The 26,706-nt window shown below is 34.4% G+C and overlaps 2 protein-coding genes across 5 annotated transcripts; one reads left to right on the forward strand and one right to left on the reverse strand.

Moving 5' to 3' along the window:
- On the forward strand, positions 1-22,359 carry LOC112755304 (piezo-type mechanosensitive ion channel homolog). Of its 4 annotated transcripts, none has more exons than XM_025803298.3 (21): positions 1-510; positions 1,419-1,499; positions 2,125-2,284; positions 2,384-2,541; positions 4,175-4,331; positions 4,445-4,631; positions 5,962-6,077; positions 7,818-7,902; positions 8,864-9,079; positions 9,163-9,340; positions 11,345-11,473; positions 11,647-11,820; positions 11,943-12,176; positions 12,375-13,913; positions 14,571-17,050; positions 17,471-17,866; positions 19,065-19,223; positions 20,270-20,776; positions 21,076-21,223; positions 21,334-21,478; positions 21,766-22,359. In XM_025803298.3, exons 1-21 carry the CDS (start codon positions 462-464, stop codon positions 21,899-21,901), a joined length of 7,434 nt encoding a protein of 2,477 aa, XP_025659083.1. In that variant the 5' UTR covers positions 1-461; the 3' UTR covers positions 21,902-22,359. The 4 variants fall into 4 exon arrangements, with proteins under 4 accessions (XP_025659083.1, XP_072077687.1, XP_025659107.1 ...); XM_025803322.3 differs by having other exon boundaries at positions 239-510; positions 7,771-7,902; XM_072221586.1 differs by lacking the exon at positions 7,818-7,902 and having other exon boundaries at positions 188-510.
- An 836-nt stretch (positions 22,360-23,195) lies between these two features.
- On the reverse strand, positions 23,196-25,314 carry LOC112755329 (methyl-CpG-binding domain-containing protein 4). The gene is made up of 2 exons (XM_025803344.2): positions 24,906-25,314; positions 23,196-23,866 (listed from the first exon to the last, which is right to left on the reverse strand). The coding sequence occupies exons 1-2, from the start codon at positions 24,957-24,959 to the stop codon at positions 23,375-23,377; spliced, it is 546 nt and encodes a 181-aa protein (XP_025659129.1). The 5' UTR covers positions 24,960-25,314; the 3' UTR covers positions 23,196-23,374.
- Between the last annotated feature and the right edge of the window lie 1,392 nt (positions 25,315-26,706).

Raw genomic sequence — 26,706 nt, forward strand, 5'->3', positions numbered from 1 at the left:
GGAAAACCAACGCGAAGTCGCATTCACTTTAATATTAAATATTAAAATATAATAATACCAGAAAAATTAAAAAAAAAATTCAACCATTGGACAAACGCAGCATAAGAACAGGATATATTTAAAATATTTTTTCCATAATTGATTTTATTTTATATTTTATTTATTTTTGTTGATGATGTTAACTTTTGTTATTGGCTTTTACGGATGAAACTGAAACTGAAACTGAAACTGAAAGTGTGAAACCACCATTTTCGATTCTCAGGATTTGATAGCAGTTTCAGGAGATTTCTCTCTCTTTCTCAGTTCTCACTCCCTCTCCACTGGAAAGTCCTTTTCTTCTCGATTCAGAGAAAAAAATAAATCGGTTTTAAAGAGAAAGAGAGAGGAATCCGAATCTCCGAGCTGAATCTGTTTTTCGAATCTTCGATGTGATCGCCAGGTTTGTTTCCCTTCCGATTCCGATGGGGAAATTTCTCGCCGGTTTCCTTCTCCCTTCGCTGCTTCTAGCAGGTGCTTTTATTTTATTTTATGTTATTTTTTGAATAATTTATTTTCGATGTCATGCGCAATTCGTGTTTATGAACTCACAGTGAGGTGAGGTGCGAATTAATTCTATTTTTGCAATCCTTTTATGTTTTATGATATGTGCTTAGCTCGTAATGATTAGTTTCCTGTGTCACTGACGGATTTGAGATAAGGTTTTGTTAGTTTCGATGAAATGGAATTCAAAATTTACATTAGATTGCATTTGGAGAATTGTTCCTAGCGGAGCTGATATCCTTAAACAAATTATTTGAAGTTAGAGACTTATAAGAGAGAGTTATTCTGTCATTGGTTGTCGTCTTTCCAAGTGAGTGTAAGTAGAAACTAGGTAGAGTAACTATTATTGAGAATCTGCATCTGTATACTGTGTGAATTCTGATACATTACGATCAACTTCTAAAGAATAAAGAATGACTTACACGATAAAATGCAAAAGTAGAAGCAGCCAGTTATCTACAACTTCAGAAGTTTTTTTTATTGTTTTTTGAAGATGGATTTATTTATTTATTTATATAACATGGTTATTTTAGAAGCTTACTCAAGCATGCTACAGAAGGTTCAGAAATATATAATAACTTCTAAGTCCAGCAAAAAATATATTGAATTTTATTGCCATAAACGAAGAGAAGCAAACACACCCTTTATTGGTGAGAATCATAAGATTAAGATTCAACATGATTATTAGAGTGGCTAACAGTGGAAGGAAGAATGTTAGATGTGTTTTTGTTCTCGAATTCTGTTGTTTCTTAGCCTCTGACACTTATGTTTGCTTTCTAGTTTCTATATAATATATATAGAGACATGTATGGATGACTATACTCCATTTTCGAAGTATGTGCTGATTTTTAATTTTTTATGTGCTATGTTTTATGCAGCTGCTCTAATCAACTGGAGTTTGATATCACTTGTTGATTTGATAGCCTTTCTTGTTATTCTGTACAATGTATCGCAATTAGGTAAGTGACTTAATTCTTTTTGTTGGCATTAAACTGCAATTTGCTGTTTCATCACAATGTGCAAATAATGTGCCTGCTCTGGGAATTCTGTATGAAATGGAACTCTTTCTCCTTTTGATTGGGTTAATAATTGCTTAACATTCGGTTTCAGTTTTTGATGTATAATACAAGTAATGGAGTCCATATACCATTTTTTAGTGGATTTAAGGAGGAACAAAAGAAAATGAAGAATAAGATTTTTTTACTCCGGATGTATGATTGTGACAATCTATTGAGCTGCATCTGTTAAATTGTCGCTAAAACACAAAACTCTGAGAGATTCAAAGTTGCTTCTATTTGATGGAAGAGTTGGTAGATTTGTTTATCAGCTTGGATTTGGAAACTTGTTCCCTATGTATTTGTTTATAATGTTGGATGTTAAAACTTTGTCCTCATGAAAAATATTATTCTATAATCCATGGACATATCAGTTAAGTGCTATGACCATGTGTGCAGCATGTGTCGGTGTTAGACCTTGTATGATACACATGCAATAGGCATGTATGTGATGTTTATACTGTGATTTAGCTCAATATATTCATATTGTCTCAATGTTTGATCACTAGATATGTTGCTTTTCTTGTAGGATTTCATTTCCGTAGGAGGCTTTTGTTGCTGTGGCCAGTTGTTATCTTTTCTGTAGTTGCAATACTTTCTCAAGTGACTTATCTGTTAATATGGGCTGCCGAGCCAGTTTCCTGGAGTATACCTGATGCCTGGTGGGCAAAGCTCATTGGGTTTATGATGTGAGATTGATTTATTTATTTTCTTTTCAATTATTGTATGGTTCGTCATTTTTGTTCCCAGATGTACTGATTAGTTCTTTTCCTGATGTACTTTTGCAGAGTTCAGTCTTGGAGATCTCCTTATGCAATTTATTTCTTGGTTATTCAACTACTTGCACTTATTGTTGCTTTGATTGATATATACTGGAAAAGGTGTCTTCAGGATACATGGCAAGATTCATCCCGGGGTCATTTATTATCAATTATTGAACATTTAGGTTTGTAAGTAGTTTGTTTGACCCTCTTGTTTATGTTTTTCTCTTCCTTTTGGATGCTTTTGGTTTAGATACAGGATATATATATATAAATGGGAGAGAGAGAGTTTGTGTCCTCTCTGTCCCAGGTTTAGATAAGTACAAAAAAACTCAACATATGTCCTCGGGCACATTGTTATGTTCCTATCTGGCTATTTTCAGACCCCCTTGCATTCTTCTTTGAGGGAAACAAAATTTTCTGTATCATGTTGAATGACATTAATTACTCTGGAGTCTTACATTTTTCACTTTTCAGTAAAATCTCTAAGTAACTCTATATTGCACAAAATTGTCTATATATAATACATATGTTTTTCAACCAAGTTCTTCAACTTGAAGCATTTTGTGGTAAAGTCCCTATACTCTAAGGTTTCCAGAAAAATAATGATTATATCCAATATAAGGGCTTAATCACAAAATTTTCAAATAGGAGGACCAAATTGAAAAATATTTGTACCGTATAGGAACTTGTTTTGAAATATTTAGTCTACAATAAACCTGATTGATAATTTTATACACTAGAGACTCAATGACTAACTTCTAAGCTATAGGTCTTAATTGAAAATTTAGTAAAAAACCTTTACTAAAATAAGCAAAATCAGTATGTCTCATTTTACTTTTATCTAGTTACTTGCTTTAGTGTTTATGTACATTCATTAAGTGAAATTACCGGAGTCTTCATCTACTTCTCTTATATATAAAAGGGATTGGGAGGAGTTTGGTGCCCAACGCTTCTTTCCTAAAATAACCTTTACATATATATTCATAAAAAACTTTTTGCTATTCCTAAGATTTGAAAATAAGACCATTTATTAATATGACAAAGTGCTTATGCTTTCACATTTGTTATTATTACACATATTTAATCTTTTGATTTTTGCTCTTGATATAAATAATTTTTGTTTCTTTGACTGAAAGATTCTTAAATACTGGTAGAATATTGTTGATTTTGTATCATTGTGTCAACTAAGTATTAATATTTATATCCATGTATAAAATTAATGTATTGATGAGTTTGTGTAAGTATTAATATTTATATCCATATATAAAATTATATCTATTGATGAGTTTGTGTAATGATTATTTGAAGATAGCTTTTTTTTTTTGGGTTTCTTTTGGTTTTTGTCTCTCTTTTTTCTTAGTTTTCATTTTGTGTAAAAGCATTCATTACTTGGGAAATATTACAGGGCTATAAAATTATTTGTTTGAAGTTCTATTATGTACAAGTTAATACTTAATAGTGTCATTTAACTAGTTGTATATTTCAATACAGAATAACATATACAGGCTTAGCTGTTACAGGAATTGGGCATTAACCTGTTACTATATTCACTGTTTTTAAGCTTTCCTTAGGTTTCTCTATAACTTTTTCATCCTCACCTTCTCTGCAATGTGTTTATTTGTAACTGTCATTCTGTTTTTTCTGATGCCTGTTGTTTTTGTAAATGATGCAATTCAAACCCCATTGAAAAAGTATGTTCTTTCGATCAATGGAAGTATCTTTTATTCATTAAAAAAATAAAAGATAAAAACTCCCAATTAAAAGTTTGTTCCCTCTTTTAAATTTGATTTTATTATTTTTATGGTTTAATTGAAGGTTCTCATCTTCGGGTGGCATCATGCTTGCTGTTACCTGCAATTCAGCTAGTTGTTGGAATTAGCCATCCTTCCTGGGACTCACTACCTTTTTTTATTGGTAGTTGTGTTGGTCTTGTGGATTGGTCTCTAACAAGCAACTTTCTTGGGCTTTTCAGGTGATTTTCACTGATGATGTTTCATGCTCTTACTCATCCCTTTCTTCCTTTTGGGTGTATTATAGTCTCTTTTAATGTCCTTTGCACTTATGGCTGTGTTCATTGTTCTATAGGTGGTGGAGACCTCTTCATCTGTATGCAGGTGTTGATATTTTTCTGCTTTACATATATCAACTTCCTGTGGAATTTCCAACTGCAATTCATCGGATGGCTGATATAATTGGTCTTTACAAAATTTCTGCAAATTCTGAGTGGACCAAAATTTGTTCTAGCATTTCAATCATACTTTACTACACAATGGTATGTGTCTGTTTTGTAACTTTCAATTCAAATTTCATATGGTATTAGAGTTAATGCAGGTGTAACTGAATGTACAACTGTTAGTAATAAAATGTAACTACTGCTGGATGTAATTACTATCCTACCTCAGCCGAAGCTTGCATTGCAAGTTTCTCAACCCCTCTATATAGACTTAATGTACAAAACATTCATCAGAAATCACATACACAAAAATAGGTCAGAATTCTCTCTCCTCGCTCCTCGTTCCCCCGCCCCACTGCCTTTTATATTATTCAAGTGAATAATTAATTACATTATGGGTTTTCACTACGGGACCACTGTCGCACTTCTTGTGATATATTTTGTTGTTAAATTAGTGAGCCTAACATGTTGAGTGTATCACAGGTTAACAAATAGTTAGCCTTATGATTTATCGTTGAAAGTATGTAGATTGCATTCTAACCAAATACTCCAGATAGTGGCATATATGGCTCATTGCCAAAGGTATTTACCTCTTTCTTTCTCCCACAACCTGTAAACCTCATCAAAAGAAATTCTGAAATTGATCCAGTGATGCGGGGCACCGGGGGACACCCAAGATTCTCCAAAAGTGCCAAACAAAGAATTCCACAAAGAAATGGCCCTGGGCTGGTGTAAAAACAAATGCGAGACCTGTTTCTGAGTCTCCCCAACACATAACACAGACATTTGGGGCAATGGCCCCTGTAATTGTCATTGGTGTTAATTCTGTTAACCATAATAGTCCAAATAAAGGATTTGGCTTTAGAAGGAGCTTTAGATTTCCAAATGAGTTTATTGAGGAGAAAAGGTGCTACCGTGGAGGATTGAGATAAAGACTGAAAATATGACTTGCAGGTATACAGACCCATAGAATCAAAAGACCATAATCTTTTGCCAAGGTTAGAGGACAAAGGGGCATTTTAAGTAGACCTAAAAGGTTACCTAACTCAATGGATTCTCTATCATTAAGGTTTCTAAAAAAGTGAAAGTTCCAATAGTAGGAAGATTCCTGTATAGATAGAAATCCCTGATAGGAAAGTTATGCAAAGAGGATAGGCAATAAAGACGAGGAAAAGCCAAGTTAAAAGGAGCATCACCTAAGCAATGATCTTCTCGAGAAATTGAGAACGATTACCAACCTTTGAAGAAAGCAAAGGTCTGAAAGTAGCATAACCACTGGAAATAAATTTCCAGGGGACAATATCTGTTTTATGCAAAATTATATATGACTGTGAAATGTTTTTCCCTCTTTTAGCTATTTGTTCAATTTTTTTAGTTTGATTTTGCTGTGTCTGACACTATTTTGTCTTATTCTTTTTCTGTGATACAGCTGTCTTTCATTAGATCTGATTTGGAGGAGATGGATTTTATTGTTTCCAGATCAGATTGTAGCCTGACTGAACAACTTCTTCCCTCCAAGCATTCGTTCTTCATTCGTGAATCAAGGTAATCAAGTGAAATTCCTATGATTTATTTTGCTTTAGTTATATCTTTCAAGAACACATTTAAATATTTCTTTATCAGTGATCAGTATATTTGTATGAAGAAAAAGTTGTTACCCGATTCACTTGATTGAGAATCAGCCAGAATCCATGGAACTATATTATATAAATTGTCCTTTCAAATCAGTTTTAAATTCTAGTTGATCTACCTAGAGGTCTTTGTAACCGCTGCCTCAGCGCCTCTAGATACCATGTAAGTTGATATCCCATTTGAAAGACTAATCAAGAGTCAAGACGCAGATATGTTTTGGTAAATCTCCTCATTACCTGTTGATTTGAATTGTCATTCAGAAAGAAACTTTTGGCATGGTAGGATATAACATAAATTGACCTATCATGACAAGGATCTTCATGCTTGAAAGTAGACTGGGTTAACTAAAAAATGATGGCAAGCTTAATGCATATGATCCATATGTTTCAACTTGAGACAGAGTGCTGGGAATATTCAACATACACTCTCAATTTAGGATGACTTTTCCTAAGATTGTGATATAGGAAATATCTCATGATCATTATTGTTGTCTGTTTAATAGTAGTTGTTAAAATGTACAGGCTATTTCAAATATATATTTTTTCCTGCTAGTTTAATGAAAGATTCATAGTCACAGAGGGTTTCTGTCTTCCTCTCTTTGGTTTCTTGTTACAAATTCAACAGGTAGTTCTATTACGTTGATTTCCTCATTTTCCTTTCTTTTAATAGTTAGCTTTCCCCTTCGTCTTAATGAATTGTTTCTTGTTATAAAAGCTAACTATGATGTCTATCAACTCAAAATAATCTAGAGTTCTACATTCAATTTCAGTGAACAATCTTCCATTTTCAGTTACCGGAAAACATTTCAAATATGCCTTGCCTTGCTTTCTTCATCGAATGACGTTGCTCATGTGTTTAGTTAGTTGCAGGCACTATGGTGTTCAGCAACATATTTCTCATTTAATCACTCTAAACTATTGGCATCCTTATTGTATGAATCTGTTTTGTATTTTGCATACATTACGTAATAATGATGCATGGCAATGTAGGCTCAGATTTAGGCCACAAAGACCCACAAACATTTAACCACTACAATAACAAACTTTCATATACAAGCACATACGTTCTATCATGTGAAACCATGTGCAAAATCTTTTGAGTTTGAATATTTGTTTTGGGTAAGGAGAAGATATTCAATTAGCCAAATCCCAACATGAGATTGGTCAAGGTAGTAGGTACCTAGGTTCCTTAACCACACCTTAGGTTCAAGCCCAAAGAATGATTAAAATTCTCATTGGTTATCCCGCTCCTTTTTTTCTGGACATCAGTTGGGTTGGGCCAGGTTGGTTGGGTTCCTTGTAGTAGGATCCTGATGCTGATGGTTGAATTTGGACAAAAAACAGATGAGAAGTAAATATATGCCTAATATAGTGAAACATATTCTTCAAGAATTTGTCTATTTTTTAAGCATTCTATATCAGTAGCATTTGTCTGATTTTTCAGTTGATTAGGAATTTGTTAGGAGCTTTTTCTTTGAGATGATGTTTCAAACTGCGGTCGAAAGAAAATAATTGCTTATTTTAATCATTTATCGCTTTCCTTGAATATTTTAAGTCTTTTGCTTCAATTTTGTTACAAGATTTATTTGTTTATTTATTTTATCAAGGAATATTGAATGTGGCCTTCTGCTGAGTCCTTTAATCAAATATGCAGTTCTGGTGTGAAGCACACAAATGTTTTACTCAGAGGAGGTGTTTTCCGGACTTTTAGCATCAACTTTTTCACGTATGGTTTCCCGGTATATATTCCTTAAAACGTATTATAATCCATTTAATGTTATTAACAATGATCTTAGAGTCATTACTGTAGTTTCTACCCTTTCTGTCATTGATATTTATTAACTTCTGCAGAGTATGAAAGTTCACTTGAGCAAATTCATTTAGTCTCTCTCTCTCTCTCTCTCTCTCTCTCTCTCTCTCTCTCTCTCTCTCTTGTGTTGTCTTGTGTGTGGATAATTACATTCTAAAATTTTGAACTTCTAGAAAATATTTGCAAATTTTGGAGCAGCTGACTATATTAATTAGTTAATTAAGTCAATCTGTGGTTTATTGTACGACTAACGACTCTTTGCTGTCATTTGATCTTTGAAGTTAACTCCACTTAGTTGGAAAAAGGCTTGGCTGCTTTTGTTGTAGTAACTAACTGTAGCAGTAGTATGCTTATGGCTTATCCACCTAACCACCCATTGGACACTGTTCGCTACTAGTACAAGTGATTTTTCCTAAGTAGGCCGTAATGTTTAGAAGTCGTGAATGGTAATTATGCTGTTCTTTATTATTATTATTATTATTTTTTTTATATGGGTTCAAGAATGGAAATTCTTTTTATTCTGTTTTTTGTTTGTTTCTTGTTTGTTTGTTTGCTTTTCTTTTTTATTTTTATTTTTTTTTTAACTTTGGGGCAACTCTACTAATGGGACTTTCATATTAGGTTCTCTATCATGAAATTAAACTTTACAAAATAAAATGATTTCTTTCATAATTGTATAATTTCAATCCAAACAGAAAATCTCATAGTAGTTGTGCTAATGGAGACTAACGTCTTCCATGAATGTGCTTTATTGTGCACATAACCTTTTTCTAGTTATCCCTTTGATGCATTTACAGCTACTTGTTTCTGGTGTCATAAGCATATGCACTAAATCGTGATTTAGTAATGATTTGATTATCAGTTCCCTATATCATATATAATTTTTTCAGGTCTCCTTGTTTGCTCTTTCCTTTTGGAGCTTTCATTTTGCAAGCTTATGTGCATTTGGGCTACTTGCTTACGTTGGCTACATTGTCTATGCCTTCCCTTCTTTATTCCGTTTGCACCGCTTGAATGGGCTGCTGCTTGTCTTTATTCTCTTCTGGGCTGTTAGCACCTACGTATTCAATGTGGCATTTACATTTTTGAATTGGAAACTTGGACGGGTAATTAAAAATACTAGATGACAATTCTTATCGAAGTTGATCCTACATTTGAATTATTTATGATATTTTATACTCGTTTACAGGACATGAAAATCTGGGAGATGGTGGGTCTGTGGCACTATCCGATACCTGGTTTCTTTTTGCTTGCCCAATTTTGTCTAGGAATTTTGGTTGCGTTGGGTAATCTTGTGAACAATTCTGTATTCCTCTGCTTGTCTGATGAGGATGGGCAATCGTCAAATGAGCAGTGCTCAGTAGAAGGTATTAAGTTACAATGTTTTCATACATGTGATTTGTATATGCTAATGCTGCTGAGTATCTACGTGTATACTCAAGCATGTTCTTTTGTTCCAAGCTGTTCATTTTATGTGTCAATATTATATTATTTTTCCAACTTATAATTTTCCTGTTAACTTTCTCCTAGCTCCTATGTACCATTATATATTTTTATTTTATATAATTTCACACCGTTTCTAGTGTTATAGATATAACCATTAATGTTACCTTCTCCTATCAGCTTAAGCTTTTGGGATGAGTGGTTTCATGACATGGTATCAGAGCTCTATGTCCGAAAGGTTAAGAGTTCGATCCTTGGAGAACCCCAAAAGTGAAAAAGAATAAAAAATCAAGCAAACCCAAAAGAGAGGCTCTTGCTTGAGGGGGAATATTAGAGTATAACCATTAATGTTACCTTCTCCTATCAGCTTAAACTTTTGGGATGACTGGTTTCATGACATCTAGTATGGGAAGAGAATATGCAAATTCCTCGAACTTATATCTTTATGCAAAATACTACTTTGACTTCCTAATTGTTCCTTTAACTTATATCTTAATGGATCCATCAATTTGCTAATTACTAATGGTAAGATATTTTCCATTCATTAATATAAAATATTAATTTGTAATATTATTCATCAGATTGTATAAAATTAGTAATAATAATAATAATAATAATAATAATAATTGTATATTATAATTTATTTTGGTTTTCAATTTTAGTAATTTTTATTATCAATTTAGCTATATGAGAAGCATTTAAGACTTGAACAGTAAATAAATTGATCAATGGTTTAAGTTTGAAGTAAAATGATATTACCATTTTCATCCCTGCAAAAATCATACTTTTTTTTTTGTTTTAGTCCTTGTAAATTTTTTTGGTTTTGTTACACTCAGTCTTTGCCATTAGTTTGTCTCCATTAAATACTGACATGGCAGATGAAACATGTTAGCATTTAACAAAGACAAACTAATAGTAGGGACCAGATAAAACATGTTAGCATATTAACAAAGACAAACTTAGGGATGGCAAAAATCCCCAGCGGGGCGGGTATCCGCGGGGATTTACCCGTCACGGGGCGGATATGGGGACGATTTTGTACCCGCGGGGATGGGGGACGGGGCCCCGTATATTAAACGGGGCGGGGGCGGGGATAGAGGTCCCCGCCCCGTGGAGACCCGTTTAAACCCCGTTTATGTAAAAAGACTAGAATACCCCATTTGTGTGTATTGTGATTTTGTTAAGTATAATTTATATGATTATAATTAAGCATTTGTTATCATCTTCATTATCTTTGTTTGCTTTTTCTGTTATAATTATTATGATTTGGTTAAGCATTTGTTATAATTATTTTGAAATTTTTATTATTTTACTTTGATTTTGAATTTTTGGTTAAGTATTTGAGTGCTATACATGTAATTCATAATATTAAAGTAGATATTGATGTAAGTAAAATACTAAATTATATACAATACACTATTTTTTTAATTTTTTTCTAATTTTTTTTCAATTTTTATTATTTTTTATAAAAATCCGCGGATATCCACGGAGACCCGGATCCCCGGCGGATACGGGGCCCCGTTACCCGTCGCGGGGACGGGGCGGGGATGGGGACGGATAATGGAGGCGGGGGCGGGGGCAGGGGGCATGTCCCCGCCCCCATGGGGACCCGTTGCCATCCCTAGACAAACTAATGGCAGGGACCAAAATGACATTTTAAACTTTTTTGGACCAAAACCCCAAGAATGAAAATAAAAAATAAAATTACAGGGACCAAAACGAAAATTCATGAATATGGGGACAAAAAACCTTATTTAACTCAATCTTATTTTTTTGATCAGTCTAGAAGAAAAACCACCTTAATTGTTTTGTGATTACTTGATCCTGATTCTTTTCTGTTTTAGGTGATTTATTTCGTCAAAAATTTTGGCTGAATACGTTATATTTACTTTCTATTTGTTGCTTTCATATTAATCCTTAATCCACAGAGAAGGGAGAGACTAAGGTTTTGATTGTGGCAACAATAGCATGGGGACTTCGCAAGTGCTCTCGGGCTATCATGCTAACATTGATCTTTCTTATTGCCATAAAGCCTGGTTTCATCCATGCTGTATATAGTATGTTTTAACAAACCCTTACATGTCTGTTTTACATGCAAATGTAGTCCATTTCAATAATGTGCGATGGAATTATTTACCTTGATTCTTGTACACCATTAATTTAATTCTGGTCTATCAAACAGTTTCTTTTGCTAGTTTGTTGATTAGCTTCTATTCTGTCTGTTCCTCAGTGATATTCTTCCTGATATATCTTTTGAGCCACAATGTCAGCCGAAAGCTACGACAAGCTCTGATTCTTCTGTGCGAGATTCATTTTGCACTGTTGTACGCTCTTCAAATTAATTTGATCTCTAATGCTTTGGAGAAAAAAGGTTCTGTAAGCATGGAAGTTGTAATGCAATTAGGTATTGATGGAATTTGTTGGTTTATACTTCTTAATATTATAGCAATAGCAAGTATGTGTCACTTGCAGCATATTAAGCAATACGGAAGGGGAGATTCACTGTCTTTCAAAAATTTGTTGCAGGTCTCGTTGGAGAAGATAGTGACTGGGATTTCTTGGAAGTAGCTTTGCTTGGTTGCTTCTGTTCAGTTCATAACCATGGTTTTGACATGTTATTTTCATTCTCTGCAATCATACAGCATACCCCTAGTGCCCCTATTGGATTTGGCATCTTGAAAGCTGGTCTTAACAAATCTGTTTTATTGTCTATATATTCATCCTCCTCTGTGAGACAAAGTGATGACAGTTTCTCTTATGGTACCTTTCAAAAGTGCTCTTATTTATCTGAAATGACATTATTTTCTATACATAGTGAATAACACTGTTAGATGCAAGATAAATATATGATTATATTCCTAACAATTTGTAGGGAACAATGCTATATTGCTGTAACTATTTTGGCAGCTATTGTTTTCACTGATTGTCGTCCATATTTCATCGTGTTCATTTTTACAGAAAGAAGAATTGCATCATACCTCAGTGCAATTGGGCAGAAGTTCCTCTCTATATACCGATCTTGTGGCACCTATATTGCTTTCTTGACTATTCTTCTCACAGTATATATGGAGAGGCCCAATTACATAGCATTTGGTTACATATTCCTTCTTCTGCTGTGGATTACTGGAAGACAACTTGTTGAGAGAACAAAAAGGCCGCTTTGGCTTCCATTGAAAGTGTATGCAATTTCGGTGTTTATCTTCATATATAGCTTGAGCAGCTTCACAAGTCTAGAGATGTGGTTATCCAAGTTGATTGATCTCTATTTTTATCTTGGATTTGACCCAAAAGCGTCATCTTTTGAAAATGTTTGGGAGTCTCTGGCAGTCTTGATTGTTATGCAACTTTATAGCTATGAGAGGAGACAAAGCAAGCTGCACAAACAGGCTTACATGGATCAGTTGGAGCCAGGGAAAGTTGGGTTTATCAGGCGATTTCTTATTTGGCACAGCCAAAAAATCTTATTTATTGCCCTGTTTTATGCATCTTTATCCCCAATTAGTGCATTTGGTTTCTTGTATCTGCTTGGATGTGTTATCTGCTCCATTTTACCAAAGACATCTAGTATCCCATCCAAATCATTCTTAGTATACACAGGGTTTCTGGTGACTGCTGAATATCTTTTTCAAATGTGGGGTAAGCAAGCTGAAATGTTTCCTGGACAGAAGTACTCTGATATATCTCTCTTTCTGGGATTGTGTGTATTCCAGCCAGGCTTTTGGGGTCGAGAATCTGGATTGAGAGGAAAAGTACTAGTTATTGTGGCTTGTACCCTTCAATACAATGTCTTTCGGTGGTTGGAAAGAATGCCAAATACAGTCTTGAATAGAGGACACTGGGAAGAACCTTGTCCTTTGTTTGTCTCCTCGGAAGATTCATTTCAGCATACTGATACATGTAATGAGGCAAGTAAAACATCATGCAATTCACATCATCCAACTGAGATTCAAGAAGGGGATTCTAGCAAGACACTAAGAATTATAACCTCTGGTCATTCCCATATACCTGATACTCCAAGTTCTAAAACAAGAGGTTCTGACAGTAATAGAAGAAAGTATTTTGGATTTATCTGGGGAAGTAGCAGGGAGAGTCACAAGTGGAACAAGAAGCGGATTGTTGCTTTGAGAAAGGAGCGGTTTGAGACCCAGATAGCAGTCTTAAGAATATATTTGAAATTTTGGGTGGAGAATATGTCTAATCTATTTGGTCTCGAGATAAACATGATAGCATTACTTCTTGCAAGCTTTGCCTTGTTGAATGCAATATCCATGCTGTATATTGCACTGTTAGCTGCTTGTATTCTTCTGAATCGGCATATTATACGCAAAATCTGGCCTGTATTTGTCTTCCTGTTTGCATCTGTTCTCATCCTTGAATATTTTGTCATCTGGAAGGATAGTTTACCTTTTAGTTCCCATGTTCCAAGCGGGGTTCATTGTCATGACTGTTGGAAAGCTTCAACTCGATATTTCGATTATTGCGAAAAGTGTTGGCTAGGTACTTCTCTCCTCCTTCTCTGAATTGCATCTTTTTGGAAGATTTCATGGTAATGCCTTTATATTTGGTTCTATTGGTGAAAGTATTTGGTGTAAAGGGGTTTCCTTTTTAGCCTGAACATTTGGTTCATTATTTCTTTATCATTCAGACAAGTGGATAGTCCTATTTAAAAGTAGTAATAATAAAAAATGTTAATGAAAAACTAAATCATTAAAATTTAGTATAAAAACGAATTGTATAATTTAGTGTTAGTTAATTTATTTATCATGTCTACAATAGTTATCTGTTAAATGTTAGATGAAGGGTATAATTGAGCAAAAGTAATTATGACAACGATAGATGCTATTCTCTCACTTTGTTAGTAGTAGATAAGTGGAGAAGCTAACTCTCAATGTTAATGGAAGGGCACAATTGGCCAAAAGTTATTGTTACCAAGGTAGTTGTTCTATCCTACTGTCATTATTAGTAGAGATATTTGAATTATACGGTGTTTTCTTCCTAAATGTAGCATGTCTCTGGTACAACTCAACTAGTGACATCTGTTTGCAAATTTTGAGCTTTCCACTGATGTATTTAAATATGATGCATTAATTAAATATTATTTTGTGCATTGAAGCCTTCAATAAACTGTTCATTTCATTGGTGTTTCTATTGAAGGACTTGTTGTTGATGATCCCCGCATGCTGATCAGCTACTTTGCAGTCTTCATGCTGGCTGGCTTCAAGCTTCGGGCTGATCGCCTTGGCAACTTTTCAGGATCATCAACATATCGTCAGATTATGTTTCAACGTAGAAACACGTTCATTTGGAGAGATCTCTCTTTTGAAACCAAGAGCATGTGGACCTTTGTCGACTATTTGAGGCTTTACTGCTATTGCCATTTGTTGGATCTTGTGCTCATTTTAATATTGATTACTGGTACACTCGAGTATGACATTTTGCATCTTGGTTATCTTGCGTTTGCTTTGGTATTCTTTCGCATGAGACTTGAAATATTGAAGAAGAAGAACCAAATCTTCAAGTTCTTGCGCATTTATAACTTTGCTGTTATTATTCTCTCTCTTGCTTATCAGTCCCCTTTTGTTGGTGGACCAAGTTCTGGGAAGTGTGAGAAGAATTACATTTATGAGATGATTGGGTTTTATAAATATGATTATGGGTTTCGGATTACTGCTAGATCTGCAATCGTAGAGATTATCATATTTTTGCTTGTAGCACTTCAGTCATACATGTTTTCCTCTAAAGAGTTTGATTATGTATGTCGATACCTGGAAGCAGAGCAAATTGGTGCTATTGTGCATGAACAGGAGAAAAAGGCGGCATGGAAAACTGCACAGTTACAACAAATTCGTGAAAGTGAGGTCAAAAAGCGACAGCGTAATATGCAGGTTGAGAAGATGAAAGCTGAAATGCTCAACCTACAAGTACAACTCCATAGTTTGAACACGTCAGCCAATTGTATTGATGGATTTTCTCACAGTGGTGAGGGTCTAAGAAGAAGGCGGAGCAATTCTATTATTTCAACCCATGACATTAGAATCCCTGACAAAGAAGAACAGTTTCCTGAGAGACTCGATCATGCAATGAGAGAGGATTCTGTTCTCCCAACTGAACTTGAATCATCATCTACTTCCATGAATGTGGAAACTTCATTCACAGAGGAGTACAAGCATTCAGTGGATTCTCCTGTGTGTGAAATTACTGAAATAGATATTGACAACAATTCTAGTGATTCAGACAAAAAGGGGAAGGGGCAAGCAAAAGAACACCCATTGAGATCTGCTGTGCAACTAATAGGTGATGGTGTTTCCCAGGTACAGTCCATTGGAAATCAGGCAGTTAATAACTTAGTGAGCTTTCTCAATATATCTCAAGAAGATTCTGATTCAAATGGGCACACAAATGTTGAGGATCAGATATATGACGAGATGGAGAGCCAGAAAAGCCGTGATATGTATGTGGATCGATCTTCATCTGCGCTATCTGATAGGAGTTCAGAAGCTGCAAGTCTGCAGTTAGGAAGGATATTTCGTTATATATGGTACCAGATGCGCTCCAATAATGATATAGTGTGTTACTGTTGTTTTGTTCTTGTGTTCTTATGGAACTTCAGTTTGCTATCGATGGTGTATCTCGGGGCTCTTTACTTGTATGCCTTATGTGTAAATACAGGTCCAAGTTACATCTTCTGGGTTATCATTTTGATATATACAGAAATTTACATCTTACTCCAGTATCTGTACCAAATTATAATTCATCACTGTGGGATGAGTATTGATCCTGTCCTGTTACGAGAATTAGGTTTCCCAACACACAAAATTATGTCTTCCTTTGTTGTCAGTTCATTACCTCTCTTTCTTGTCTATATTTTTACCCTCATCCAAAGCTCCATAACACCTAAAGATGGTGAATGGATGTCATCTATAAACTTCAGGTTTAAGGGGAAAGATCTCCATCGAAAAGATGATCCCGCTCGATATAACTGGCAAGAGAAGGTAGGGGATCTACTGAATCAGATGGCTAATATGGTTAAAATGATAATCAGAAGCTTCTTTAGATACTGGAAGTCACTCACACAAGGAGCAGAATCTCCTCCTTATTTTGTCCAGGTGTCTATGGATGTCAACTTCTGGCCAGAGGATGGGATTCAACCAGCAAGGATTGAATCTGGAATTAATCAGTTGCTCAGAGTTGTCCATAAGGATAAGTGTATGGAAAAGAACCCAAACCTTTGCCCTTTTGCTAGTAGGGTTAATGTTCAAAGCATTGAAAGAAGTCAAGAGAATCCCAATGTTGCGTTGGTTGTTTTAGAGGTTGTCTATTCCTCTCCTGTAACTGATTGTTCGTCAGCAGAATATAACTTTTCTTTAACTCCAGCAGATGATGTAGCAAAGGAAATCCTGAAAGCTAAGCGTGCAGGTTTTGTGGAAGAAGTGGGATTCCCTTATCATATACTCTCAGTTATTGGTGGAGGCAAGAGAGAAATTGATCTGTATGCATACATATTTTGTGCAGATCTGATTGTATTCTTTCTTGTTGCTATCTTCTACCAGTCTGTCATAAAAAATAAAAGTGAGTTCCTTGAAGTGTATCAGCTTGAAGACCAGTTTCCGAAAGAATTTGTCTTCATTTTAATGGTATATCTTTAATTTGTCTTTTGATTTCATCCTTCTTTTATTTTAACTTGCCTGGAAAAATTTAGTTAGAGTTATATTACTAAACTAAAAATGGGGTCAGCCATAACCTAAATTATTTGACCCGAATATTGAGTCAACGAAGCAGGCCAAGTATGATAACATTTATGTAGTTCTCTAATAATTTATGCTCTGTAAAAGTGTCCTGGACCTTTGAAATAGTTCAGTTTATTATTCCTTTCTTGTTAAATGGAATGGAATTTTAGATTCATTTTTTTCCCCTTGAATGACTAAGTTCTCCAATGCCATGTTTATGAAACATTTTATATAGACGTGAGAATGGTCAGATGATTTATTTGTTATTTTGTTGCTAGAGTTACCATGTCATATATTCTTCTTATAAGAGTTTCTTCTTCTATTCAGGCTATCTTCTTCTTGATTGTGGTTGATCGAATAATATACCTCTGCTCATTTGCCACGGGCAAAGTGATTTTCTATATTTTCAACCTCGTGCTTTTCACATATTCAGTTACGGAATATGATTGGCAGTTAGACCCATCCCAGAAACATGCTGCTCAGTTTGCTCTCCGTGCTATTTTTTCAGCAAAAGCACTTTCTCTAGCACTTCAGGCTGTACAAATTCGTTATGGCATTCCTCACCAAAGCACATTATATCGTCAATTTTTGACTAGTGAAGTTTCACGGATCAATTACTTAGGATATAGGCTTTACCGTGCATTGCCATTCCTTTATGAATTACGATGCGTACTTGATTGGTCATGCACAACCACATCCCTCACCATGTATGACTGGCTGAAGGTAAGATCTGTAAATATTCATTTGTAAATCCGGTATCTTCATATGCTGAAATTGCATTGTATTTCAGAATGAAAATGCACTAGGGAATTATCTGTATATTTCTTGCTTTAATTCTTGACTGCAGGAAAGCTGTTTTAGTACATAGGCAGTCTACAACTTCTGAGTGCTGACATTTTAATCGTCATGTTCCTTTTGGAGATTGAATTTCAGCTTTATTTTTTGTTGTTTTTTGCCTCCTCTATTATGTCCCTGCTCCTCTAATTTTAATTGATTTTGTGGTGTTGTGTGCTTCAATATTTCTGCCCTTGACGAATTTTGCATAACGTCATTTATTTTTCTGCCCCAAATAGCTGTCAGGAAAATAAACACTCAGACTTAATGAGATCAATAAAAATTAATTTAAGTTCATATTGAATGAAATTCTTTTGCTACACATCATTCAGTTTAAAAATGAATGCTACTTGAAAAAGTTATGATGATTCCACTGGTAAAAGATAGTCTGAAGTTGTTGAGTCCCACACTAACTAGGTATTTGTCTTCATATGCCCCATAATCTTGAGATGATATTAGAGACTCATAATTTCTGTTGGGAAACCCACAAATGTCTTTTCCTTTGCACTTCATATAGCAAAATCTAGTCCTAGGCACGAGAGGGTGTGGTAAGTTACATCAACTAAGCATATGACCTAGACAATCTTTATAGTCTCTTGGGTAGTCCTTCTTAAGCTAGTCTTTGGGAAGGAGTTAATCCCACGTTTGACAGTTGTAAGTTATAGAAGCAGTATTTGGTAATTATGGTATGCACATTTCATTTGATAGTATCAAATACAATTTGTTGATTATGGTATGTACATTTCATTTGGTAGTATCAATTACAATGTAGAAGGTTTCTGCTGTTGCTGAATTCATTAAATTGTTTCTGAAAGAGCAAAATGGAAAACTATGATGTTGCATTATGAATTTTAAAACCATGTCATTGATAAGACCTTTTTCTTTTTTCCATTTCGGCCTTTGCATGTCCTTTATAGATCATAGCCATCTGTTAAATCTCATATACGGTGGTAGCAACACTATTAGTTTATCTTATATCTTAAATTCATTTGGAAAATAATATTTTTCAAGTTGTGATGTTTTCTGATTATAAATTCCACTTAGTTCAGAAATTAACCTCTGCATCCTTTTCCCCTCTTTGTGATAGCTGGAGGACATAAATGCAAGTTTGTACCTTGTCAAATGCGATTCAGTGTTGAATAGAGCTACACACAAGCAAGGGGAGAAGCAAACGAAAATGACCAAATGCTGCAATGGGATATGCTTGTTCTTTGTATTAATTTGTGTTATATGGGCTCCAATGCTGGTAAGAAGACAACTGAAGCCTTTGATTTCCTAATTTATTAATAGTAGCGGTATCTTTTTCATTCAGATACCAAACTTAATTTTCAGACACATCAGTTTTATGCATTTGCTAGTGTTTGCTTATATATGACCCTCAGTTTAATGAGTAAAAAGGTGTTCTTATTCTTATTACTGCTTAAATAGAGTTTATTAAATTTTGGGTTTTGTGTGCTCTTATTAACGTTTTAAAGATGGTAAGTTTCAACTTCTCAAAACTAAGAGGAGCTTTGGAGAAAGGGTTAAGTTGTCTCCATGTGATTTTAATGTCACAGGTTCGAGTCGTGGAATTAGCCACTGATGCTTGTTTTCAGTTAGTCTGCTTACATTTCCTTCACCCTACATAACAAAAGATGCTTGTGTACTAAATTGCTTTTCTTCTTCAACTTCTCAATACACTAAATACATTGAAAACTTTAAAATAAATAAAATCTATAATATATACTTTTCCCTTGAAAATTTATCTTTTTAGTACATCTTAACTAGTGTCTCTAGGGCACTTGATAGAAAAATCAATGTCTTTTTATCTTCTCTTTTTTGGGGTTTTTTTTGGTTTTGGGGTGTGTGTGTGTGTGTGTGTGTGGGGGGGGGGGGGTGGTTCCTGACCCTATATACATGTCACAAAGTTAGTATAAGTACACACGTTCAAAGACATAATTAATGATGGCAATCATAGCTACACATCCCAACGCCACATTGCGTGAATAATTTCTAAGGGTAACATTCCAGTGAGTACGTTTTGATGTTCCCCATAGTAGTTGGCCTTTATATTACAAGACTGCAGGTTGGACGATTGATCTTATTAACTTGATTTTACTTCTGGAATTGGATGATGTGATTGTCATATCATTTAAGAACCTAAGTCTGCGTTATCATTTTACTGAAGTTCAATGTAGACTTTGTGCATTTTATCAAGTATGCTTACTCATGCATATACTTGATCCTTGGATCACGATAGCATGTAACAATTCATTGGTGTTTGTTTATATTGTTTGTTTCTTTTGCTTACAGATGTATAGCAGTGGTAACCCGACAAACATTGCCAACCCAATTAAAGATGCCAGCTTTAAGGTTGATATCAAGACAGTTAGTGGAAGGTTGAATTTGTATGAAACTACTCTGTGTGAAAGAATCGAGTGGAATAAACTCGATTCTGATGCCAATCTTGATCCTCATGGCTATTTGGACACATATAATAAGAATGATATCCAATTGATATGCTGTCAAGCTGATGCTAGTACATTGTGGCTTGTCCCAAGTGTTGTTCAGACAAGATTGATTCAGTCCCTTGATTGGTATGATGACATGGAAATTTTTTTTACCTGGATACTTTCAAGAGACAGGCCTAAAGGGAAAGAAGTGGTGAAGTATGAAAAACCTGTTGATCCTCAGTATCTTCCAAGTCAATCTGATGTTCAAAAGGTTCTGAATGGCTCTATGACCAGCTTTAGGGTTTATAAATTTTATCCGAGATATTTCCGTGTCACTGGTTCTGGTGACGTTAGAAATTTGGATGAGGTAACTTGTCTTCAGCATTTTCTCTTTTCCTCTGCTAATGAGACTTTTTTATTTGTTTGAAAGTAATACTCTAATAGCGTATCGGCATTACCTATGTGACTGGTAGAAGCTGATTATCTTCTATATTTATTGCTGTAATCTTCCCTCTAACAAAGCAATCTTTGCTTTTAATATACAATTTAGTTCTAAAATCATAGGGAAGAGACATGGCATTCATTTCTCCGATTATTATGATATATTTTGTACCTTTTGCCTCATGCTCCTAAATTATCATTAAAAATTCGAATTCAATTTTTCAGGATAGCACTGTCAGTGCTGATCTTGTTTTACATCGTGAGCAATTTGAGTGGTGGGCCTTCCAAGATATTCAGCCATCAAATTTGAGTGGATTGTGTGGAGGCGACACAGGACCTGTAGCAATCGTAGTATCCGAGGAGACGCCACCACGTAAGTTGGCCGGGGAATTTATTTAAAATATAAGTACATGTCATATTTCACTGTTTTATCTATAATATGCTATTATAATATTTCTTAAGAGTATCTTAATTCTTCTACAGAGGGTATTCTTGGTGATACACTCAGCAAGTTCAGTATATGGGGGCTCTACATAACCTTTGTTCTAGCTGTTGGACGTTTTATCAGACTCCAGTGCTCTGACTTAAGGATGAGAATTCCCTTTGAAAACCTACCTTCGTGTGACAGGTACTGCAGATTTATTTCATGAAGATGTAAATCTACAAAGTTCTTCCTCCATTCTCATGAGAATTTGTTGATAACCTTCTAGACAAGATTTGCACCATGTGTAATTGTATCAACGAGTACTATAGAGTGAAAGAGTGTATCATTGGCACTGGCACGTTATTATTCGTCAATTTCACCACAACTGAAGTCACTTAACATGCATCATTCTCCTAGGGGATCATTAAAATCCTCTTCAAGAAGCTTCTTGTGATAACTTACATTATTGTTGTTCCATGATTCTGATGTAGGTTGATAGCCATCTGCGAGGACATATACGCTGCAAGAGCGGAGGGTGAGCTTGGAGTCGAAGAGCTCCTTTACTGGACACTGGTGAAGATATATCGGTCACCACACATGCTGTTAGAGTACACCAAACCCGATTAGACAAGGTTGAACACTACCTTCTGGTTACTAACAACTAACAAGGGGAATTGATGTTCACACATCTGGTTTGACTGCCACGCATATTGAAAGAGGTGCCACCAACGTTTTGTTGGTCAGAACTCGGAGTAGGACAAGTGTCAAAGCTCTCGGGATAAAGATTAACCGCAGTGTTACCAGACTTCTGTTGCCGCAGGCATTATCTGGTTTTGGAGCATTTTAACAGATTGGTGAGGAGCAGGCGTTGTGATTTGAGATTTGAGAATGTATTTATACACGACATTGATCTTCATTATTTTTAGGGAGGATACAATGTACAATGCAGCAGTCAAGTTTAGTTAGAGTCTTAGAGAGGAAAATATATTTGTTTTCCAAGAACAATGTCTTCATTCTCCGGATCTCTCCTTTTCTTCAATCACAAAACAGTATGATTATCGAGAATCGATTAATCATTTAACTAACAGCGTGACTAATTTACAAAATCGAGATAAAACAAAGAACCTGGGAGAAATTTATCAGGTAAATTTGGTGAAGCTAACTATTGTTGGAGCCATGTGATCGTCCAATTTTATTTTATGGTTGTTTAACCGTTTCAATTTTAGTCTCTATTCTAATTAAACTGTTTAATTGTTTACTGAATTATGAAATTTGCTTTTTATTTTGTAATAAATAAATATTAAATAGTTGACGTGAATGGATACTAGTTCTTCAATAATTGAAGCTCTCAATTAACCACTTCCCATCTTGTGTAACCTTAGAGTGCCCATGTTCTAATGCCATGCTAAGCTTAACACTTTATTTTTTTCAAAAATATTCCTAACATTTCATTTTGTTCAATTTTGTAATGTAACCTTCTACACTTGTGTATTACTCTCCCTTAAGTTAGCTCTCAAAGTAGAATCAGAACCAAAACATGTTCTGCATTAATACCTGAGAAAGATATATGATTATTATTTAACCTATCTCACCTTACAAGCCTTTTAATAGAGTTAGATTCCTGTTCTTAAGTGTGTTATTGATCCTTAAAATTTTGTAAAATTTTTAATTAAGTCCCTGTATTATCTTTTTCTTTTAAGTCTTTGCACTAAATTTTTTTTTTAATTAGGTCTCTACACTTTTTTTTCCTTTTATTTGGATCCCTGCACCAATTATTTTTTAGTTGAGTCCCTATAAAATTAAATCAATTACGGTTAAGAAGGACCTAATTGAAAAAAAATTGCTTTAAAAACCCAATTAAAAGGAAAAAAAGTATAGAAAGCTAATTGAAAATTTCGCAAAATTATAGAGACCAACAGAGTAATTAAACCCCTTTTTTTTAATAATAAAAATAAGCGAGACAAATCATAAGTTGTCTATGTGCACTACTGGTGTTGGTTAATCCTAATATATTGAAATGCTGTCACCAAAAAAGTTACAATAACATCAAAAAAACCATAATCACCATCTATTACAGCATGCAAACTAGCATGATATTTCTCAAGCTTCATCTTTGACTACCACCTTAGGCCTTTTGGTAGCTGAATCCTTCTGCTCAAAATACTCCGGGACGGTGTCTTGCATTACCTTTGGGGATGAAAAATCAAAATCTGTAACAGACACGCCTTTGTGTTCCGGATGATCTTTCAGATACCCGGCAATTTCATTGCGGGTTCTTAGCTTTTTCCCTGTGGGAGTGATGTAGTAAGCATCCAACTTAGAGTAATCTTTTCTCAGCACCAAGGTTCTCCTGAAACCTTCTGGAGCCTTAGGGAGGTTAGGCTTGTCCATGACCCATGTCCGAGTTGAATCATATTCCAAATCAGCAGGGTCATCACAGGACTTGCCCCTTTTACTGCAATAAAATGGTTCATCAATGAATTTGCTTCGAATCTCCTCAAACTCTTCCTGAGTATCAATCACTCTCCATTTCATGCAATTCTTGCATTGTGCAGCATACTCATCAACTGAACCAAGGCTTGATCCTGATCTCTGTCATAAAAATTTGCCAACAGTTTAAAATCATCAATCATTTCAATTCCATGATTAACATCCATTAATAAGTTTTAAGGGGTAAAGTATGTGTTTTGTCACTAACGTATGTGATTTTTTTCAAAAATACCCCTAATGTTTAGTTCCATTCAATTTTGTTCCAAACGTTTTTTATTTGTGTCAATTACCATTAGACGTCAATTACATGTAAAACATTAGGGATAAAATTGAAAACTTCTTGGGGTAGTTTTGACAAAAATCACGTTAGGAACAAAATTGAATGAAATTAAATGTGATGGGTAGTTTTGACAAAAATCACGTTAGGACAAACAATATACTTCATCCATAAGTTAAGAATCCAGTTTCTGTTTTCCTTTCTTGTTTTCACTTCTAGTATTATTTTTTGTTTTCAAAATTATTGTAAAGTGAAAGTGAAAACATAAAAAATAAACAGATTTTGATTGTTTTTAATTTTTCTTTCACAAAATCAATCGGTATTTCAGCCTTACAAATATGCACTATTTCATATCAATTTTCAATCTATGCTATCAACCTATATTTCTATGACAAAAGCTGCTTTTCTTTTGGTTAAAAAAAATTCTGGTATGAACTAACTACCCATATGAAACAGCAGCAGAACAATCTATATCTATTGCTCATTCAAATTCAGCGGAATGTAATTATATCAAACAATTTGTTCCTCATTAATTTTCTATCCTATTATAAGCACATTCAAAACAGCATATTCATCAGCAAAATTCAGCCAAAAAAAAGGAAAAAAGAAAAAGGCAGATTCATACCCATATTGATCACACACACATGAATCACTCACAAGAACAATTAACAACATTGATGAAAAGAAATGCAATTTTTCACTTTGAATCCATGCAAACTGAAGGGAAATAAAATGAATCATCAGTGAGAGTTTGAAATTTTGGGTATCGCAGGAGAGCGAAACATAAAACCCTAAGAAATTAGAGAATGAGTATCGGAAACTAATAAGAGAAATTGAGAGGGGGAGATAAAAAAAAAATTATACCTTAGTGGAAGTAGATGGGGTTTTGGAGTGAGAGTTTTCTTGAGCTCCCGTCATTCATTCAGAGGAACAGATTCACCCAAAATTTTCTTGGCTTCTCAATACCTCTCCCCACTAATAAGTTATCTAATTCACCAGTGTGCGGGATAATAAGAATGAAAACCATATTCTAATAATTAATATGTTTTTTTCTGTAATATTTTAAAATTTAATTTTAATAAATTATCCAAATAAAATAGTTTTAAACACACGTTTAGTTATGTAATGCAGCAAATTTTAACTATTTTTATATTAATTATATAATAAACAACCAAAAATATTAATACAATCAAAATAATTATCTAAAAAGGTTATATTATGAGGCATAGGAGCTCTAAATCTAAATACATCATCAACAACTATGAAATTAAGTAAGGGTGGAGGTGCACCGCAAGGTTTGGTTTAGTGGCAATTATGTTTGTCTTGTTAGGAGGTACACCAGATTCAAATTCCAGCTGAAGTTGGATGTTGTTTAAAAACCCATAATACTCATGGTAGTGTGTGTCAGTGTGTCAGTTTGTTGTATAGGTGTGTGAAGCATGGGCTTAATGTCTATGATTGAGGTTGTCCAATATGCTTGACCAAAAAAAAAAAAGTAAGGATGGAGGTGAGTTTTAGTATCTAAGGCTGTATTTGTTTACAGAGACATGACACTGTGAGACATGAACACATAGACATGAAATTATGTTTGGCAGAAGAGACATGGACAAAGACAATGTGTCCAGAGACACTGAATTAATGTATTTTGTATCCATCCTGACAGAAAGGACACATGGACACTAATATGGGATACAACTTATTTTTCATTCTTTTTTCATTATTTTTGTTAATTTTTCATAATTATATTTTTTATTATTATATTATTCATCTCAAAATTTTTGAATGAAAAAAAATTAGAATAAATTAAATTTTCATAATTTGTTCTAGTTTATCACTAAACAGAATACGAGAACACAAAATTTTGTATCTCTATCCATCAGTGTCTTGTCCTATTCTGTTATTAATGTCTTGTCCTGTTATCAGAAACAAACGCAGCCTAATCTCCCAGTTCTGTTCGAGGCTATGGGTAGCAAGAGTGCAAGACAATCCGCACATCTATTCGCTTTTCAATAGATATGTATGAATCTAATTTTCTAGTCTCCTTATTCTATGATATAGCGCTGAGCCCGAACCCGTATTCTCATTGTGACTCAAAATGCTCTCCACCACGGCTTTTGAATCGCATTCCACCCACACTTTTGAAAAATCCAGCGTCTTTGCCGTCTCCAAACCAATACACACTTTCCAGAACTCAGTTATGAAGGCTGTGCAGAAGTCAATATTTTTAGAAAAACCTATTAAAATACAAATTTTTTGTTTGTTTGATCAACGAACAAGATATTTTTAATGGGGAGTGGATCCTCTCCGGTGAAAAAAATTAAATGGTGTACAATGTTAAATATAACCCTTTATAAGATTAAAGGTGAGAGATTACATTTCATTTTCTCAAGTGTTAAAAAAACTGGAGAAGGTAAAATATACTGGAGGCGCATGAACCTTACCAATTGAAAAATTGTGGTGAGTCCCAAAATTCGAAAGATTTGGGAATTAGAGATCCAATTTGAACTAATTTATCTCTTTTAGGCAAGTTAGATTGACAAATTTTATATTACCCAGACAAAAAACAGAATCTCATGTCAGACAAGGGAAGCAATGGCTCCTAAATTTTTATTTTTCTTTATAAAATATATAAAAATTTTAATTTAATTCTCTTAAAATATTTAGT

This window comes from Arachis hypogaea, chromosome 2 (assembly GCF_003086295.3).
Source record: "Arachis hypogaea cultivar Tifrunner chromosome 2, arahy.Tifrunner.gnm2.J5K5, whole genome shotgun sequence".
In the NCBI taxonomy this organism is placed as follows: domain Eukaryota; kingdom Viridiplantae; phylum Streptophyta; class Magnoliopsida; order Fabales; family Fabaceae; genus Arachis; species Arachis hypogaea.

Coding starts and splice junctions, on each gene's coding strand:
- LOC112755329 (XM_025803344.2), bottom strand. CDS start 24,959: ATGACGGGAGCTCAAGAAAACTCTCACTCCAAAACCCCATCTACTTCC. Junction 23,867..24,905: donor CCCCATCTACTTCCACTAAG/GTATAATTTTTT, acceptor TTTTTATGACAG/AGATCAGGATCAAGCCTTGG.
- LOC112755304 (XM_025803298.3), top strand. CDS start 462: ATGGGGAAATTTCTCGCCGGTTTCCTTCTCCCTTCGCTGCTTCTAGCA. Junction 11,821..11,942: donor GGAAGTTGTAATGCAATTAG/GTATTGATGGAA, acceptor AATTTGTTGCAG/GTCTCGTTGGAGAAGATAGT. Junction 21,224..21,333: donor ATCCGAGGAGACGCCACCAC/GTAAGTTGGCCG, acceptor ATTCTTCTACAG/AGGGTATTCTTGGTGATACA.